The sequence below is a fragment of the Rhinolophus hipposideros genome (assembly GCF_964194185.1).
Source record: "Rhinolophus hipposideros genome assembly, chromosome: 7".
NCBI lineage: Eukaryota > Metazoa > Chordata > Mammalia > Chiroptera > Rhinolophidae > Rhinolophus > Rhinolophus hipposideros.
Window position 1 is genome coordinate 62931208 of NC_138053.1, and position 19800 is coordinate 62951007.

General features: G+C 36.2%; 1 protein-coding gene across 5 annotated transcripts in view; it reads left to right on the forward strand.

Moving 5' to 3' along the window:
- Positions 1-19800, forward strand: part of PDE4D (phosphodiesterase 4D) — a 1186109-nt gene that overhangs the window by 511434 nt on the left and 654875 nt on the right. The window contains exon 1 of one of the 5 annotated variants that reach the window (XM_081054417.1): positions 14823-15244. The exons of the other annotated variants lie outside the window; for them this stretch is intronic. Within the exon in view, the coding sequence (XP_080910543.1) occupies positions 14979-15244 (266 nt within the window). The 5' untranslated portion in view covers positions 14823-14978. Of the gene's footprint in view, positions 1-14822; positions 15245-19800 lie in introns of those variants that run through there. 5 annotated transcript variants of the gene reach the window in all.

The window sequence follows — 19800 nt, forward strand, 5'->3', positions numbered from 1 at the left end:
TTTCCGGTTAGGTCTTATTTTCAGGGAAACATGGTATCCTGGCCTAAAGTGCCTATTGGGAAGGTTATTTTCTGCAATAGGCTGGGAGCAGAATGTCAAAATACAATTCCAAGAGCTCCATCATCGTCCGGTAGCTTGAGGAAGCTGAGGTTTTACAGCTGCCTGGAACCCACATGTTCCAGATGATGTGGATCAGCACTGTTAATTAGCTGCTTCAGGATTCTTAATGCCCCATGGCTTTGTAAACACTTGTTAACCCACAGAGGGAAGAGAAGAGCTGGAAGCAATTGGACTACAGCCTGAATTTATTATCATTCAATTCAATAACCACCTTATCTTTCCAAATCCTAGTTCAAAATCTGTTAAAAATTATGGTCGATTTAAGTTGTTCTCAGTGACACATCCTGAGAGAAGAGAGAAGTTGCAGTTCAAGGTTTCTGGAAGCCACAGAAATGTGGAGAGCTGCAGAAGAGAACTGAACAATGGTACTTTCTGGACCCACACATGTACTTCTCCAGAGGCTAGAAAATAGATGCCAGGATGGGAGAGAGGGAAACAAATTGATGTGGAAAGGCTCATGTAGAATGCCCAGGAGTCTGCATTTCTGATCTCCTGCCAAAAGAAACACTGCCAACACCCACCTCCACCCTGTACCATTTTCACTGAACACAGCTGGCATTCAACAAACCCATAATTCCTCTTAATACAATTCTCATGACATAACCTGACCAACCACATGAAACCTAATCAAGAAAACAACTGTTGTCATTGGCAACAAATGCAGGAGTTGCATCACAAGTAAACCGCATTCTTTATTCCACAGTGCGGAATGCTAGAGTATCATCTGCAAAAACATGTCACTACCCTTTATTAAATAATGATATTTAAAAAGATCATAGGAAAGTCCATATCAGAAATTTAAACAGAAGACCCATGCAAAAGTTAGTTGTGATGACATCTTTCCCATAATTGCTATTACATACTATTTTCTCTAAAGGTGGCTCTTAACACAGCAGCTACTAAACATAAAAAAACAAAAAAAAAACAAAAAAAAACAGCAGCAAGTCTTCATCCTTATCATCATTCTTCTAAATAACACCAAGGAAGTGAAAGGGCATTTCAGTAGCTCATCATCCTTAGCCAAAACGTAATGAATCAGATTCCCTTCTGGGTACTAGGAGAGGTCAGTGATCCAGTCCTAATCATCTTTGTGTCATTTACACAGGCTTGGAACGTAGGTGCTGTGCTTCTGCAAATCAAAAAAAAAAAAAATCTCTCAATATCATTAGTGTTTTCTGTTGATTCTGTTGGATCTTTGCAGTCAACTAATAGCCATAAATCTGGATTGCTATTGATATTTTTGCTTGAGTCTACAAGGTTTCGCATTTATCTAAATTAATTTTCATGTTGTTAAATTTGATCTGTTCTTCCACCCTGTGAAGATTTTCTTTTTTATTTTCTTCTAAAAATATCTATCACTTTTAAAATATTTATTTGGGGGTTTTGCTTTTATCATCTAGGAGGGTAGTTTTCAAACTTGACTGTTCAGCAGGATTACTAGAGAAAGTTTCCTGGACTTCAATTCTGCTGATTCTGGTTCAGCAGTTATAGGTTGGGGTTCTGACTTCTGTTTTAACATCTCCCCTAGAAAATTGTTATGATCAATTTGGTTTGGGAAACTACTAATCTACCACTTTAGCAATCCCTCTAGCTATGCATTAGATTCAGATTTGAAAAACATGAAGTATATATCTTAAAATCTATATCTTAAAGTGTTTATAACCCTGCATATGATAGGAGAGACTGTTCTTCAGGATGATGTGGGACTGTCCACAACTTTTGGGGACAGTTGTCTAACTTTTTATGAATTTACCTACCCATCCATTGAGCCTATTTTGTTCCATTGTACCAAAAGTATGTCCTGAAAGATCTTGTCAAATGTCTTCATGAAAACCAGATTCAATATGACTCAAATATTCATTTCCCTAACCTGTTAGCGTGGTGACCTTCTTTGGATTGAAAAATCATATAAATTTTAAATAATCTATTTGACTCTATCTATTACTACCTGCATCTTAGAAGGTTCACGATTAATTGCTTAAGTAATTTATTCAAGAGTTCGCTAGGGATTAGCACAAAAGTTACCAGGCTTTAATTTTTGGAAACACTCTTCAGTTCTGTCTTTTGAATATAGGCTATAAAACACTTCTGCAAATTTCCAGTGCCTCTGCCTCTCTCTGTAATTTCTAAGTCTTTCCCAAGTAGGTGGCCCTTACCTTTGAAGAATAAGTAGGATAGCATTGCATGAAGTGCATGTGCCCTTGCAGAGCATATATACTTGGCCTCACATATTAATGAGTGTGTGACAATTTTACATAAAACCATTCTGGATGACTTCTTCCTCTTCATTAGAATACTACCACAATCTAACTAATACTCAGTATTGGGTGATCTGTTCTTAAGAACAGTTAATTTTACTAATGAAAGAGACCTCTATAGTCATCTATTCCATCACCAGGATTTTCAGACAAGGAAACTGAGACTTAGAGAATGAAGGGCTGGCCTCAGGCCCTAGGACAAATAGTGAAAGAGTCAGAATTAGCCTCCTGACCAAGTACTCTTTCAACGACACAAAACTATTTGTCTAAGAATACTGCTGTCTGACCAGGATCCAGTGAGTTTAAAAATTCAGTCCTTATCTAGACCATTAATTTTGTCCAAGGGGGGGGGGAATCTGCAAAATAGTAATAGAGTGATGGTCAGACATTGAAACACTGTACACTGATGTGTAAAAGAAGGACGAGGTGAGAATAATAAATGCTCAGCACAATCTATTTTATTACAGGGAAAGCCATTTAAAACGTATTTTACTGAGTAGTTCCAGAACATTACTGATAAAGAAAGTTAATGCTTTTTCCTTCGAAAAGGCTTCTATAATGTGTAGATATTGTCATATTAGAGGCACTCTTGGGAAATGCTTGGTCAACTAAAATTGTTAAAATGCTAAAATTGAACACTGACTTGGAAGCAAAATGAAATATATCTTCCCACTTCTGTGAATTTTAATGGTAGCCATTGATGTGCTTAATTTCTTCCACATGAGAAAATAAGAGATATTCTTGAGGGGTGAAAAAAACCACTTTGACAGCTAGTACAGGGAAATTGATGGCAACTTAAGGCTGTGTGAGGAATAAAATGTGGGAACTCAAACATTGTTGGTGGGAGTGTAAATTGAATCAGCCACTTTGAAGAACAATTTGCTGGTTTCTATTAAAATGAAAAATACTTATATTTTATCATTTAACAATCCTACCTCTATGTATCCATTATAAAAACAATTTTTGGAATATGTACCCAAAGAGAGTTTTCAAGGCTATTCTTTGTATGTAATAGTGAACAACTGGACACCTGATGCCCATAAATAGGAAAATGGCCAACTCAACTGAGAAACAGCTACGCTATGGAATACTAGGCATCAGAAAAAATAATAAGTGAGATCTTTGTTGAATAAAAAAAAGCAAGTTGCCAAATGATCGATAAGTATGAGGCTATGTTTTATCAAAGGCTCAGAAAACAGTAGTATATGTTTCCACAGGCACACAATTATTCATAAAATCACATGGAGGTCTAGAATTTTGCTGTCTAGTATGGTAGCCATTAGCCACAGAAAGCTATTTAAATTTTCTTTAATTAAAGTTTATTGGGGTGACAATGGTTAGTAAAGTTACATAGGTTTCAAGTGTACAATTCTGTATTACATCATCTATATGTCACATTATTATGTGTTCACCAACCAGAGTCAGTTCTCCTTCCATCACCATATATTTGACCCCCTTACCCTCATCTACCACCACCCTCCCCCTTTACCCTCTGGTAACCACTAAACCGTTGTCTATGTCTATGAGTTTTTGTTTCTTTGGTTTTTTTGTGTTTTTTTTTTGGTCTTGTTCCTTTGTTGTTTTCAGTTTTATATCCTACATATCAGTGAAATCATATGGTTCTCGACTTTTCCTGTCTGGCTTATTTCACTTAGTATAATCCATCCATGTTGTTGCAAATGGCACTATTTCTTCTTTTCTTATGGCAGAATAGTATTTCAGTGTGTGTGTGTGTGTGTGTGTGTGTGTGTGTGTGTGTCACATCTTGTTTATTCAATCATCTATTGAAGGACACTTTGGTTATTTCCATATCTTGGCCACTGTAAATAAAGCTGCAATGAACATCGGAGCACATATATCTTTATGGATAAATGTCTTCAGATTTTTGGGGTAGATACCCAGGAGAGCGATTGCTGGGTCATATGGTAATTCTATTCTTAATTTTTTGAGGAACCTCCACACTGCCTTCCATAGCGGCTGCACCAGTCTGCATTCCCACCAACAGTGTATGAGGGTTCCTTTTTCTAGATAACCTCTTCAATATTTCAGTTCCTCAGTTGCATTAGCCACATTTGGCTAATAGCCACTTTTGGCTCTTAACTATTGTAATGGACAGCAGAGGTCTAGAAGATAAACACAGTTGATGACAGAGTTCCCTGTGAGAAGGTCTTAGTTTGGGGATAGTGGTCTATAGGAACTTTAGATTTCTAGGTGACTTTTAAAAAATTTACAGTGAGAAGAGAATTTATATTATCTGGAAAATTTTAAAGTAATACATTTATAAAATTGAAAGCATGCCTAGGATTTCTATCAACAGAATTTCTAAAACATTTCAAACTTTTAGTGGGTAGATCAGAGTAAATTGATTTGGACACACTGTCCTTTTAGCCTTTTAACTATCTAAAAGCACATAAAAATGCTAAAACAACTGTACAAATCATTTGTATAAGTGTCTGCTGAACATTTACTATATTCTAGGCATTTAAAGTACAAGATCATGAGGCAACTGCTGTTTAGACTGAAGTGTGTTTAGCATGGGTGCAACAAGAGGATTTCTTCATCATGTGTTATTTTTCCTTTGTAACTGATTAAATAATTACTGGTTGGCTTTATTCAATGCTTACATAATTACAAAATATAAATGGTTGTTAGTAGATTGAATAGAATATATATTTTTAAATTAGTGTAATAGGTATCTGTATTTATTTTTTAGGGATGAAAAATAATAATTTCTGGAAGACTCAGATTAGTGTACACAGTTTAGCAATAATTTGAATACTTTCAGGTTTGAATCACTTCACCAAAAATATCAGAAATAAAAGCACACACCTGCTTATACAGTTATACCTAGACTTATTGTGGGACTGGGTGTATTGAATTGATGGAAACACACTTAATTAATTTTTTTAGATAACAGAAAGATCAATTGCATGGTGGTGAATCTTTATGAGGAGTGTTTTTCCCAATGTTTCATACACAGTAGACAACACTGAAAGTCGTAGCTAACTGTGAACACGGCAAAGGATGAATCTGGTGTCTCCATACGCAAAGACCGCATCCATGTCATATCTGTAGAACCTAACACACAGTATTTGTCCAATTACGCGCTTTTATATCAATTCATTACATTTCAGAAACATTCTATAAGTCTTAAACAAGGTTCGACTTTTCATGTCAATTAATAATATAGAAACAGGCAAAGAATTTCATGACACTTGCAAGAGTTAATTTTGTAATTTCTGTTATATTAAGTCAATTTTTTGCCTTATCTTAAAAGTGTGGATCTAATATAGCAAAATTTGCTTTTAGAACTGAATTTTTTAGAGCGTATGTGCTCATTTGGAAAAAAATGGTTTATGATAATGTTATTCAGTAAGAGTTATTTTTAAAAATCCATTGTTTATTAAAACAGCAACAAATTAAAGCATTTCAGAAATAACTGAATATAAATTTGATACAGCATTACCTTGGTACAAGTTAAGTGCTCTCATTTGCTAGACTTCAATTGCATCAATCTCTACTTATTCTACTGTGTTTCCCCCAAAATAAGACCGGGCCTTATATTCATTTTTGCTTCATAAGATGCATTAAGGCTTATGTTCAGGGGATGTCCTCCTGAAAAATCATGCTAGGGCTTCTTTTCTGGTTAGGCCTTATTTTTGGGGAAACATGGTAGTACCTGGATACTCACAGAGTGATGCATGGACCAGCATTACAATCACCTGGGAGCTCTGGAAATCCAAAAACTCGAGCCCCACTCCAGACCTACTGAAACAGAATCTGTGTTTGGCATGGGTACAAGTTGTTTTGTAGGTACACTAAAGCTTGAAAAGCACTTGTCTAGCCTTCAGTTGCCTTTGCACATCTCACCAACAGCGCCATGTAGACCAATATTTCTCTGGCCCCTTAACCTGTTCACAGCCTTCCAACTAGCATGACATCTGAGTTGTCATTTAGACTTATAGCCCGAGCTCTCTCATAGCCTCTGCTAAAGTTACAGCTTTTACAAGGGGAGAGAGACCTATTGAGGAGAAGGGCGGAATTAGCCTCAGAGCAGGAACTTAACAATGAACTTGAGTCTAATAGAGTCTGGTACTAGGGCAGCACCAAGACTGCTTGGGGTTAAGCTAGAAGCATTTCTGTTTGACTGCTATTTGATGGGGAAAAAACAAATAAACGTACCAGAAGCCCAAGAAAGTTCATATTATCTGTCAGCTGTGTTCAAGGAGATATTTGTACTAAGGCCAGGTAAGGTTTCTGGAAACACCCATCTCTGGATATACTAAAAGATGCAGGTGGATTCAGGGCCAAGGATGTCAGCTTTCATAAATCACAACATAATAAAAGACTGAGAGACCCTACTGTAAGGAAACCTGTTTAATCCTATTTGTCCCAACCCAATATATGTATATGTATATGTCCCAACCCAATATATGTGTGTGTGTATATATATATATATATATATATATATATATATATATATATATATATATATAAAATCACATTTTTTTTTCATGAAACACTCATTAACCTTGAGTAAAACTAGTCTTTGGTGAGTTACTCTTTGTGAAATGTGTGTGCAGAGGTGTCTGTTATTGCCTAAAAGGTAAGTTAAGCCCTGAAGTTTTAGAAAATCTGACTTATTATATAACAATGAATATACCTATCTCTGTAGTTTCACTATTTTAGAAGTAAAATAATGCTTTGATTCCAAATATTAAATTAACTTAGGCATCGCTCACCCACTTTGTCTCCCAAACTGTGACTCAAATGTCAGAACAAACTTCTTCACCTAGTTAGGGAGGGAATTTTCATAAGTTTTAGGGCCATAAAAGCCTCAGTAAGGCTCCTGGTTAGTGTAGCGCCCTCTAATTTTCCATCTTCAATTTCTTGAACATTGAATGTGTTAGGTTGGTGCAAAAGTAATTGCAGTTTCTGCAATTAGTTTTAACTTTTTAAACCACAATTACTTTTGCACCAACCTAATATCTTTTCCATTTTCTTTTTAAAGCATTATCTGCGGAACATACTATCACTACACAGAAATGGAAGAGACTTTATTGCCTCAGGATGTACTTGACAACAATTTTTCTCAAATAGCCACTTAAACTTGTAATCAAAGACACCATATGTGTTTCTTTCATAAAATCCTAGTAAAGTTATGAGACTTTTAACTAGAAAACTGAGTTCCAGAGCAGTTAAATGAACTTGTTGAAGGTGACTTAGCTAGTTAATTATAGACTTGGGAATACAATTCCAGTTTCTGTAATGACTTCTGTAAAGCATCCCCCATAAACACCTAGGTCTGGAAAGGTTCCTTATAGTTAAGTATGAAAAGTGTTATCACTAAAAGTATGATTTGCTTGTGAGGAATCATTGTCTACATATCTTAAATTTTAGCAAACAAAGTGCCAGCTACAATTATAAATGTCTGAATTATGTACACTTTCAGTGAAATATACTATTTTGTGTCATACAACCATACCCGCAAAGCAGAAAGACTGAAACAGATGTGTCAGAATCACACAGAGGTTTCCCAGTTATGTCAGGCTAATTTGAGAAATACCGTAAAAATCCTTTCCTGGGGCTGGTGGGGGATGAATGCAGAGACTGAAAAAGAGAGATGAGGAAATGGGTGCCTTGGAGTAGAGTTTTGAGTAGATCACTATTGTGTTACATTCTTTTGAACTTGGGATACATGTTAGATTTTGTTCATTAACGTGTTCCTATGTGGACAAAAACAGCGACAGACTCGAAAGGTTTACCCAAGTTCTTTTGTGTATTCAGTGTCCATTGTGTGTAACACAATAAACAGTTTTGGAAAGTGTAGAACTCTTTCGGTTATGAAGACGAGTTATCTATCAGAGCCTCAAAATATCATTGCTAATGGACATCGATTGGGGTTCGGAAATATTTTCACTTCAAAGACAAACAAATGAGAAACAAAAAAACTCATAGACACAGACAATAGTTTAGTGGTTACCAGAGGGTAAGGGGGGTGGGGGGAGGGAGATGAGGGTAAGGGGGATCAAATATATGGTGATGGAAGGAGAACTGACTCTGGGTGGTGAACACACTATGGGATTTATAGATGATGTAATACAGAATTGTACACCTGAAATCTATGTAATTTTACTAACAATTGTCACCCCAATAAATTAAATAATAATAATAATAAATAACAGCAAAAAAAACTGTTGTAACAGATATTTTGTAGTGAGATTAGATTTGCACATATCAAATTATGTGCATTCATTTTGCCAAGAGTACCTTTATTAATTTATTTGACTTTTATTTTTTAATGCAAAAGACAATATAATGCAGTGGTTACATGCATAGGCTCTGGACTTGGACTATCTGGTTTAAAATCCCAACTATATCTCCTACTAGGTATGTATGACCTTAAGGAAGTTATTGAACTTTTGTGCCTCAATTTTCTCAACCTTAAATTAAGGTAATAGTACCTGTCTCATTAGAGTGGTTGTGACGACCGCTTACAGGACCGTGCAAAGCCTATATGCTTAGGGGATTTGTGTATTGCGCTTATAACCAGTGACTCTTTTAGTCAGTTAGGATGTCCGGGGTGATCCACTACAGACATAGTGGCATATAGGGGGTGTTTTGTTGTGAAGTTGAAGGCAAAGTGCTCGGCTATTCTTCCCACTGGAAAAAAGACTTAGAAATATAGGGTATTTTAATGTTAGCACTTTAGTGGCCATCAAAACCCAGTGCTTTTATTGAAAATTGGTTAACATTCAGAGAGAGAATTCTAGTGTATCATTTTAGCCACGTAATCAAGAGGAATTCTGTTCTAGTATTGGGAGATTTTGTAAATGGATGTATCAGAAGGAAAGGAAAGATTCCTACGTAAATTGTGTGTTGTTTTTTTTTTCCCTCAGAACTAAAAGTCTTAATGTTGCTGGTATAAGATGTGCCTTATAAACTGTTAACCTTTTTAAAAAATGAAACATTGACTTACTTTTTCAATAGAGATATCCCTAACATTTAGTTTTATTTTTTTCAGAAAAGCTCCTTGTAACTGTATTTAATCTAGAAAACAATATTTGAGCTTTTGGTTAAAAAAAAATTGAGCTTAGAAGAACACATTGTATGTAGCTCTAATATAAATCAAGACAGATATATTTGTTTTGGCCAAGTCCTACTTTTTTGTACATTAGCAACCGTTAGATAATTAATTAGACAAACCATACTGAATTAGATGGAATGTATAATTGATTATGTTAAGAAATGTCTCATCTATTTTTTACTTCCCTATTGATGTGAATACTCACATACAGCCAATGAACAAATCCGTCTAATTATTCCATTATCTCTTTTATTTCCATTTCTACACAAATTTATATTAAAATGGAACTGTTGAAATAAACAGCCTTCAGAATCATCTCCTCCAAATTGTAGTACATACTGCCACCAAATTAATCTTATTTAAATGTCTCTCTGTATTATTTACCTATATCCCAAGTAAATTTTACTGATTTTTTCCATAAGAATGAGTCTAAAAATCCAACATCTCTTAGCTCCCCAAGATTACCTACTTGCCCCAAACTTTCTCATTTTTTTCCCTCCACATGTACCTTCTTTCAAGGCCCAATTCAAGTCCTGCTTCTTCTTTGGATTATTTTACATTGATTTTGACATACATTGGTTACTCCTCTAATCCCTTGAGGCACCGATTATTTCTATTGTTTGATATTTATCATTTATTCATATTTTCTTTGTTGAAAGGGATATATATATATATATATATATATATATATATATATATATATATATGTTTTTTCAAGTAGTTTTTAATCTCTGCTGACCAGCCCAGAACCTAATGGAAGATCAATGATAATCATAATTTGAAAAGCCCTATTCTACAATGTCCAAATGTGTTTTAGATATAAGGATAATATAATTTATCATCAGAATTTATAATGATATAAATTCTAAATGAAAGAAAATCACAATGAAAATTTTAAATAAAATAATGTTGGGATATATTATTTTGCGAAGTGCAAACTACCATGAAGTTTAATTAAAACTTCTTCATATCAAAGGACTATAGGCATATAGATGAAGGAAAGGAAAACCCTCAGGAACTCCACCTCGAGCTGTCCTTACTTGAAAACCAAGCCTTTGTAAGAATTTTATGACTTGGCAGGGCTTCACAGGTTGGCATGGTGTATGTCCCAAGTGGAGCCAAGGACAGAATTTAATGTTAACTAGACCAAGAGCTCAGGGCAGTCAGATCTCTACTATTTTCCACAGAAACATCCATCATCGATTTTAAATATTGGATCAGCTTTCCTTTTGGGGTTGTTTCCTATAGAGTATAAAAGGCCTTGCTTGTCATTTCAGAGACAATCAAATCTCAGTCCTACACTGTTGAACTATATGTCTTTGGGCAAGTTATTTAACCTTCTTATGCCCTCATCAGTAAAATAGTGCTAATGACATAACCCGCTAAGAATTATTGCAAGACGAAAAGAAATAAAAATCCAAAATGCCTGGTACATAGTTGATATCTACTCAATGTAAATTTTTGTAAGTACCTTGTATCAGCTAGTGTCAGGTTTAATTTATTGGGTTTTCGCTCTGAAACAAGCACTCTTCTAAACACTTTACATAGTGGGTATTAACGCACATTATCTTTGCAGCATTCTTATGCAATAGCTATTATTATTATCGTTCTGTTTAAAGAGACAAGGAACTGAGCCACAGACAAACTAACACAGCTACTCAGTATCATAGCTGGGGTTCAAAACAAGCCTTTTGGGTTCCAAACACATCCTCTTTACTACTAGGCAACATAACCTCTCCCACTGTCAGATAATTTCTATGGACCATATCCTATGGGAAATTTAAAAAACAGTCTCATTTAAACATACTATTTACCTAAGTAAAATATAGTTGGGAGAAGCATACAATGCATTCCATAGTCAAGTATCAATCACTTAATTTATCCATTATTTTCAATTAGCTGCACCATGCTCTCTTTCAATTGTGGGAAATCCAGCCTTGTTTATCCTTACCTAGATAACAGAACACTTTTCAATCCTTGTCCAAGAACCTGTGCAAATCTTACTTGTTTTACTGCTTATGAATAATTAAATACGTGTTTTCAATAATTCTGAATAATCTAAAACGGCAAATTTTGAAAATCTACCAAGAGGCAAACAGGAAAACTTTTATGAAGTTATCAGATGTTATCTGCGGTTCTAGGTGTGGGTGACTTTATCAAAACATTTCACCCACTTTCACATTTCCACTTGTTAAAACCTAAGACCTTATTTGGCTGTCACAGTACTGTGTTTTTCAGAAAAATTTCTGGCAACTAATTTTAAAGAGATTTTGTTTAAAAAAAAAGAGAGAACAAAAGAAAGGCAAGATGTGTAGTGCTTTTATTGGAAGAATTCCTCTGACCCTCTGCATTATTATAAAGAAAATTGCCAGTTTATTCAAACCTCACCCACCTTTGGTTATGTGCAGAACTTTACAATTTGTGCTTCCTAAAGCAGTGATTTTCAAGCATGATTTTGAAACACGGCAGGATTTTTCAACTTATTTCAATGGGGTGGCAAAGAATTCTCGAAACAAAATTAATGTTTTTTCAAAAAGCAGCATGTATGCCATATGTCACTTGGGGGATTCAGGATGGAAATTGTAAATGTTAGGCAATTGAACAAATAATGATAGGATATGGGAACCTGTAAAGTGGCAGCCAATTCTGCTTCTACAATGGAATCCTTTAACATGTAAGATTTGCAGAATGCCTTTGTTCAGTTTTAGTCTATGTTTAACAACAACCCTCCATGAATTTTTAATAGAATATTGTTCTATTTTCTGTTTTAGCTTCGTTGTAATCATCAATAAAGTGCCTAATCTCTCTGAGCATCCACATGACATGCTATTTGTATGAAGTCTAGCTTTATTCCTCTTTAGTGAAGAGGAATCCCCCAAGTGACATATGGCATACATATGCAAGCAAGAACTAGAACCTGGAGTCCACTGAATACAATGAATTTCCCAGTAGATGGCCCATGTCATTCTTAGTCATATCAATTCTTTTATTTTGTCACTGGGAATCATTTTTCTCTACTTAAAGCCAGACATTTAAAACTCTGCAGCTTCTGGGCTCATCTCGGTACTTGGGCTATACTTTGTCATGGCAATTGTTTTGTACTTTATCTACCTTACTAGATTACAAACTCCCATAGGTCAGGGAGAGCATCAGGCTATTCTTGAAATATCCTAGAGCACTCAATATAGTGCCTAGCACAAAATAAATGCTGGAACTACTCTTTAGAAAGTGGGAAATTTTTCTAATTTTTTTATGCCATGTCAGTTGACTGCCTACTGTTTTTTTTTGTCTGTTTGTTTTCCTCACTCTATACTGTTATCTGAATTTATGTTACACAAACTTGAACAAGTTTTTTCATCTACTGATTGGTGATTGCTGGGCTTTTTTTTTTTTTTTTAACTTGTTCACTTCTTTATTTGTACATTTCTAGTTCCTCATTCTGGAGTGCATTTGTTTCTTACATTCCTTTCCATTAATTTTTGATCCTTCCCCTCGTCAAGCTTACACTCACCATTTTCATTGTATTTTTCTGCTCCTGATAATATCACTTTTTAGGTGTTCTGGTGTCTTTTCCTGAGCCCTTTCCTTTAAGTTATTAAGTTACGAGCTCTTTGAGGGCAAGCATTACATTCCTGTTGTGCACATCTTCTAATGCAGTTGTCAGTCTCTCAGCCCACTTTAAAGAAATTGGCTACTCGTTTTAATGAATATATTTATTCCTTAAAAAAAACCATATTCATTCCCCCTAAAGGGCCTTTCACTTAATGTTGCACAGTGATGAAATCTTTTGTACTGCTAGAGGTTTAAATATCTGGCTTTAAGTAGAAATTTAAGTAAAATTCTTTAGAATGAGAATAATCAAACCCTGATTTTTAAAAATTAGACTATTTGCTTAGCAGATTTTCTGATTAAGTCATGGCACATATGTCTCATTAAATTGTTATTAGATACATTAAGTGGTGACTCTGTGTTTCTGTGAACAGCACCTCGGACTACCCTCTTCTGTTAACATTTTAAAGGCAAGAAATTGAAACTTATGGTGGCACAACCAGGGAGGGAGCTAGGAGAATCTTTTAGGACTGACCTAAATCATAGAATCCCACCCCCGCAAAATATTTGAATCAGACTAGTAATTCTTCATTTTACCTGGATGCATTTTGTAACTCCTTTTTAAGTTATTGTGTTTTTTTTTTAAATGAAAAATATTTTTAGGTCCTGGGAAATGAGGTTTGATTCAATGCCAACCTGTCTGTCTGTAGCATCACTAGGCTGCCTGTGCGTCTCTATTCGAAGGTGTGGGTTCCCTTCCAATCCAGTTCTACTAATGTTTGCACTTTTCGGGTATAATATAATTTGTAATATAATGAGATTTGACAGGCTTCATCCCTTACTTGAATAGTTGTGACTTTTTCTTTTCTTTTTTTCTAGTAGTAAACTAAATAGGCAAGAAATAATTTCTTCTCTTTTATTTTAAACCCCCTCTGAATAAGTTTCTTGAAGCTATGTTGATCACAAATGAAAATCTAGATTAAAAGGCAACTAAGAAAATAACTATAAAAAGCTAAATTTACTTTATTCTTTTATAGTTGAATAAGAAAATTGGATATACCATAAGTGATAATTGGAATTTAAAAATCATTTTTAACTACTCTTATGAAAACAGTCTGTCCCTCTGGAGGGTCATTAATTTAAATGCAAAGAGATAACAAATAACATTTGTGGGTGTGAATAGTATTGTTATATGCTTTGAAAGGGCCATAATTAGCAAGTTTGTACAATACAACAGCAACCTGTGATGTCTTCCGTGTTTAATATTTAAAAACCTTTTGTGTGGTTTCTAACTAGGTAGAAAGATGGGTAAGGGAGTCCATTTTATTCTCTTGGGATTTGTCTTAAAGGTGCATCAGCTTGAGTTTAGCAAAAAGGGAACTATTTCTCCTTGTCTAGTGCTTGTTTATTCTCCCCTTATAAAAACCAAAGGAGTAGCAATTTTCTTTTATGAACGTGCACTGAAGGGAGAGGAAGGTCAAGTTCAAAGTTTTTCTTTCCTTTGGATTCAGGCATAAGCAAAGAGAGAGTAGCCAAACAACCGACCAGCAGGCATCTGATGGTTAAGCCCTCCCACCAGGACTTTTTATGTACATAAGCAGAAGTCACTACAGCAGCTGCGGCGCATTACTTCCAATAGTTTACCAGGCTGCTTTGTAGCGCTGACAAAGCCGGGCTAGTGCACGGCTTCCCTCCATGTTCCCTGGCCGCGCGAGCTCCGCGGGGATCTGCAGAGGAGGGGTGACGTTTAATGGGCTTCCGCTGAGGAGTGCGCTCGCCTCCTCCGCACCCAGCCCCATCTCCACCGAGAGACTGAGGCAGGCGACCGAATGAACTGACCGCAGCTGGATCTGACCTGCTTCCCCGGACATTTCCCCGGACTCTGAGCGAAGCAATCCCTGGAAGGAGGCCAGGGAACCACGTTGCCCGGGATTGTTGCCAACTGGACAAAGTTGACCGGGAAAATGGCTCAGCAGACCACAAGCCCGGACACCTTAGCTGTACCTGAAGTGGATAATCCGCATTGTCCAAACCCCTGGCTGAACGAGGATCTTGTGAAATCCTTGCGGGAAAACCTGTTGCAGCACGAGAAGTCCAAGACAGCAAGGAAATCGGTTTCTCCCAAGCTTTCTCCAGTGATTTCTCCAAGAAATTCCCCCCGGCTGCTGCGTAGGATGCTTCTCAGTAGCAACATCCCCAAACAGCGGCGCTTCACGGTGGCACATACGTGGTAAGGTTTGCACAGGTCATTGGAAATGGTGGCCATCCCCCCTGGTGATATTTGCTCCTCCCGCCTTTCACTTTGGGGCTGGAGAGGGAATACCACTATCTTTCCTCACCTGTGATTTATCAGAAGTGATCCACCTTAACAATAAATCCTACAGATGTCCTAGGCAGAGCAGTAAACCTTGAGATTGGTAATAGGAACGGTTGAGGTGGGTGGTTCTTGAAGTTCAATTCCTGTTGCAAGTTCCTACAAGAAAATTGGATTCCAGATGTCAAACAAGAATGCAGTTTTACTCTCGTACTGATGTGGTGATTTCTTAAGCTAATATCCCTGCCAGGTTTGGCAACATCCCAGGGAAAAAAGGACCAGAAAGGAGAGGAGGCAAACCATCATTTTCTCTTTTTTCTGCATGATCCCCTGTTGAACAGAGATGTATGTGTGTGTGTGTGTAACGAATGCTCTGTCCCTATAATACTTCTCATTATTGATTTTAATTTATAATCTCAAATATGCCTTTCCAAAGGAAAGAAGAAAGGGGTTAGGAATTCTGTGCAGAAAGTTGTAGGCTCCACTTGGTAATATGGTTGTGTTCTTTGAATTTGGATTCTTTGAATATTGTGTCAGTATTTCAATTTTCTTGATGGATATTTCTATCTTCTTTATAATGGGTGAATTTGTTTTGTGCATGTGCTTCCGTGAATTTTTCTAGGCGATTCTTGATATTTTTATGCTCTTGTAAAAACAAATATTAAAATAAACCATTGTGTGAGCTTATTATGGTCTTTCTGCCCCAGAAGAGGCAATTCCAGGCTATGATGGGGTGGGGGACAGTCTGTGATGTACACTTGGTGAATTTTAGGTAGTAGTAGCTTCTATACTCTACCTCCACACTGTGATAAAATGAATATTAATTATGATATAGCAAAAAGAAATAATGAGTGTGTTAGTTGAGAAACTGACTGATTTTTTTTGTACAGTTTTTCTATAGAAAATCAAAGAGTGCCAGGAACGGAAAACAAAACAAAACAGAAAATCATAAACAAGACTTCTAGAAAAGAAGAGCAAGCAGGGAGAATCAAAATGTGAACTAGCAACATAGCCATACACAGGAATGCATTAATGTCATAGATGAAAACAGATGACAAAGGACATAAAAGGCATGTCCTGCCCAAAGAAACATCTATCCTCAGAATTTTATTTTTAAATAGCTAGATCTCTGATTGGGAATGTGTTCTTGCTTTCCCCAAGATTTTGACTAGATGGTATTGCTAACTTTAGTTAGAGGTGCTGCTTACAAAGGGGTAAAACAAACATTGAATTTTTCAGTCTTAAAGAAATTATGGGGACAATGATCACTTCTCTCTGAGGAAGATATTATTGAAAATTTTTAATTGGAGATAAGCAGTGAATGAAAGGAATACACACTGAGATGCTCTGAGAGAGAGGGATGAAACCAGGCATCAGGTGCCAGAGCAGGAAAGCTGGCTCAAGTTCATAGAATCAGGCCCAGAATTTTGGTATCCTGTGTCCCTTTCCATTGACATGCTTTTTTTTTTTTTAATAGGATTCCTAAATTGCACCCATTGTTGAATGGGTAAGCCTCAACTCAGTGTCTTGATTTCAATCTCAGTGAAGCAACCTAGGGTTCATCGGAAGGTTATCTGAACTATTTGGACATGTTGAGATGTAAGGAAGGCAGGAAATCTCATGAAAACAGGCTTTCTTCTGAAATTTCTGGCACTTCCTTTTCTGGTGCTCTTTGGAGAGACTCCAAGAGTACAGTTTCTGCCGATATTTCATTTGGTATGTCAGGTCTCAGCCAGATCACAGAGGCATCAAAAGAGCAATGGGAATGAAAAATAAAAATCATGATATCAAGTCTCAGGAACTCAGGAGGAAACACCAGTCCTCGTGGACTAAAAGAATCCAGGAAGGGAGTTAGAAAGAGTACCTCACTTTTTCCACATTGGTTCAATGAGCCTCAAGACTTTCATAATATCCACAGGTATCTTTTGATCTTCTGACAAATATCACGCCATCTATGCTTTCATAACTTGGACTAAGCACTATGCATAATTAAAAAAAATAAATTGTTCTGGTGTGTGTGTGTATGTGTATATATTCACACATATACATATGTTCACACACAGGTACACATACAGAGGGTGCTAAAAAATGTATACACATTTTAAGAAAGGAAAACTCTGTATTAAAATTGTAATAATATATACCAGTAACAAAAGATGAGTACAAGTCATGTGTATGCATTTTTTGGCACCCTTGGTATGTGTGTGATTATATATATATATAGTTTTTACTATCTAAATTTGTGCTACTACCACCATAGTCAAATCCTCTGCTTCTTCAAATTAGGTGACCAGCTATTTAAACACTTGCCTAGTGTGTTTCTGACTCAAAATGTTGCTTCCTGCACTTGATTTCCCTTCCATTTGATACGCATATATTTAACTGAGTCCAAAGTGTTTTATTTGTAGCTACTGATCACAAAGTTGAACAAGAGCTATTTTTTGGTTTCAAATAATTTACACTCTGGTTGAAAAACTAAATCACCTTGGAAGACATGTTTTCGTTAAGGTAATCATGTCGCTGTACAACATATTCTCTAAGTCCCCGTGGATTGACACTGTAAATAGGTATTTATTGCTCCTGCTTCTCTTGGACAAGTAACTTGTCCTGGGGTGCTTCAGGTACACCGGATCCTACCAGTTTGTGGTCCCACTATTTGTAACCCATGATTTCCAAGGTTGCTAGGCTCAGCTAAATCAGGGGAAAAGAGCATGGAAGATGGCATGTGTGAGTTTTTATGAGGCAGGCCTAGAAGTACACACATCACTTATGCTAGTATTTCCTGGGAAGAACTCAGTTCTATGGTCACATTTAACTGCAAAGGAGGCTAGGAAACCTATCTCAACTTTGTTCCCAGGAATAAGGCAAAACAGATCTGATGAACAGCGAGCCCATCTCAGCCACAGCGTGTTGACGTCTGCCTGGTTCACCCTCCGTACCACAGTTAAATTCATGGAACAACATCTATAAGAACCAGTCATTTAGCATCTCTGCACACCTCCTGGATGAAGATCATGCAGAGCAACCCTATTTTTTGACAAGTCTACTGATTGGGAAGTTCTTGCTTAAATGCAGTTGAAGTCTCCTTCCCTTCTGTGGTTCCGGGGTCTGCTTTGAAAACCCCAAAGCTTGAATCCCTCTTCCATAATGCAGCCCTTAATTCCGTTATTCTTGGTACACCTAGTAATCAGTATTTTCCCTGTTAGCCTGCTTTTTAAAAATTCCTCCCTTTTCTTAACACCCTAAGTTATTTCCCCTTTATATGCTATATTTACCAGACTGAACCTCCTTTTTCTTTTATCCAGACTTCATTTGGATTTTCACAACCTGTTCAAAGAGTAGGGTGCTGAATTGACACGATACTCCATGTGCTGTGTGATTTGTACTTAAGCAGATGCCAGACTACTTAAATTCTGATTTCCTATTTATTCGCTGTATGGTTTTGGACAAGTTACTTAACATGTGCTTCAATTTACCTGTCACTGAATTTCCTGGGAATAGTAATACTATCTATTTGGTATTATGGTTTTATTAAGCACAGTTGTGTGTAAAGTACAGTGTGTTGCACAGGGATAGAAACTTAGTGAATTATAAGATAATATTTTCCTTATTATGCACTATATGTCCATTGTTCCAGCCTTGGTCTGTCTGAATATTTAGGATCATGTTTAAATTGTTAGATGATTCCTCTGTCAAGTTGTTTGTGGATGGATTGAACTAAAGAGAATAATTGTGAAGAGACCAAGAGTTCAAAGCAACGATGGGTATATGTCAGTTTCATGACTATGGGAAAGTAGAAGGCAAAAAGGAGAGATATTGCTGAGGCAGCACCATAGGACTTGGTGCCACTTCTCTGCCCCCTCCCGTTCCATACATCATTCAAATCCCTGTGTTCCTGAGAGCTTCCTCCTGTTCCCCCAACTAGAAATAATCTGCTTCTTCAAAGTCTTTCAAAGCATCTTCCTTCTGCTCTTCATTCAGTGATTATTAGTAATAATTATATCACTAGCTGATGTTTACTGAACACATATTTTGTCTGATGCTGTGTGTTAGATTGGAACCCTTTGATGTTCATGCTTTTCGCCACTTTGTTTTACCATTTTTACTTACTATCTGGTACCTTGTAGACTAGTGATAATAGACAGGAGTCTGCTTTCATGTGAGTAGGGGATTCCTTTTTTTATGGTAAAAGCCTGTTTTATTTATGGAAATAAAAAAATGAATAAAAATCACTTATAATTTCACAATAAAGAAATCAATGATTTCTTTGATTTTTAACATTTTGATTTTTAACAGTGATTTTTAACATACTTGTTTTCAATTTTTTGTTTGTTTTTAGGATTACACACAAACAAACACAATTTGAACAATACTTTTTGTATCTTGCTTTTACTTTTTTTTTTTACTTAATATTACACTTTGAATATTTTTCCAAGTTAAAAATTCTTAAAAATAATTTTAATTACCTTCAG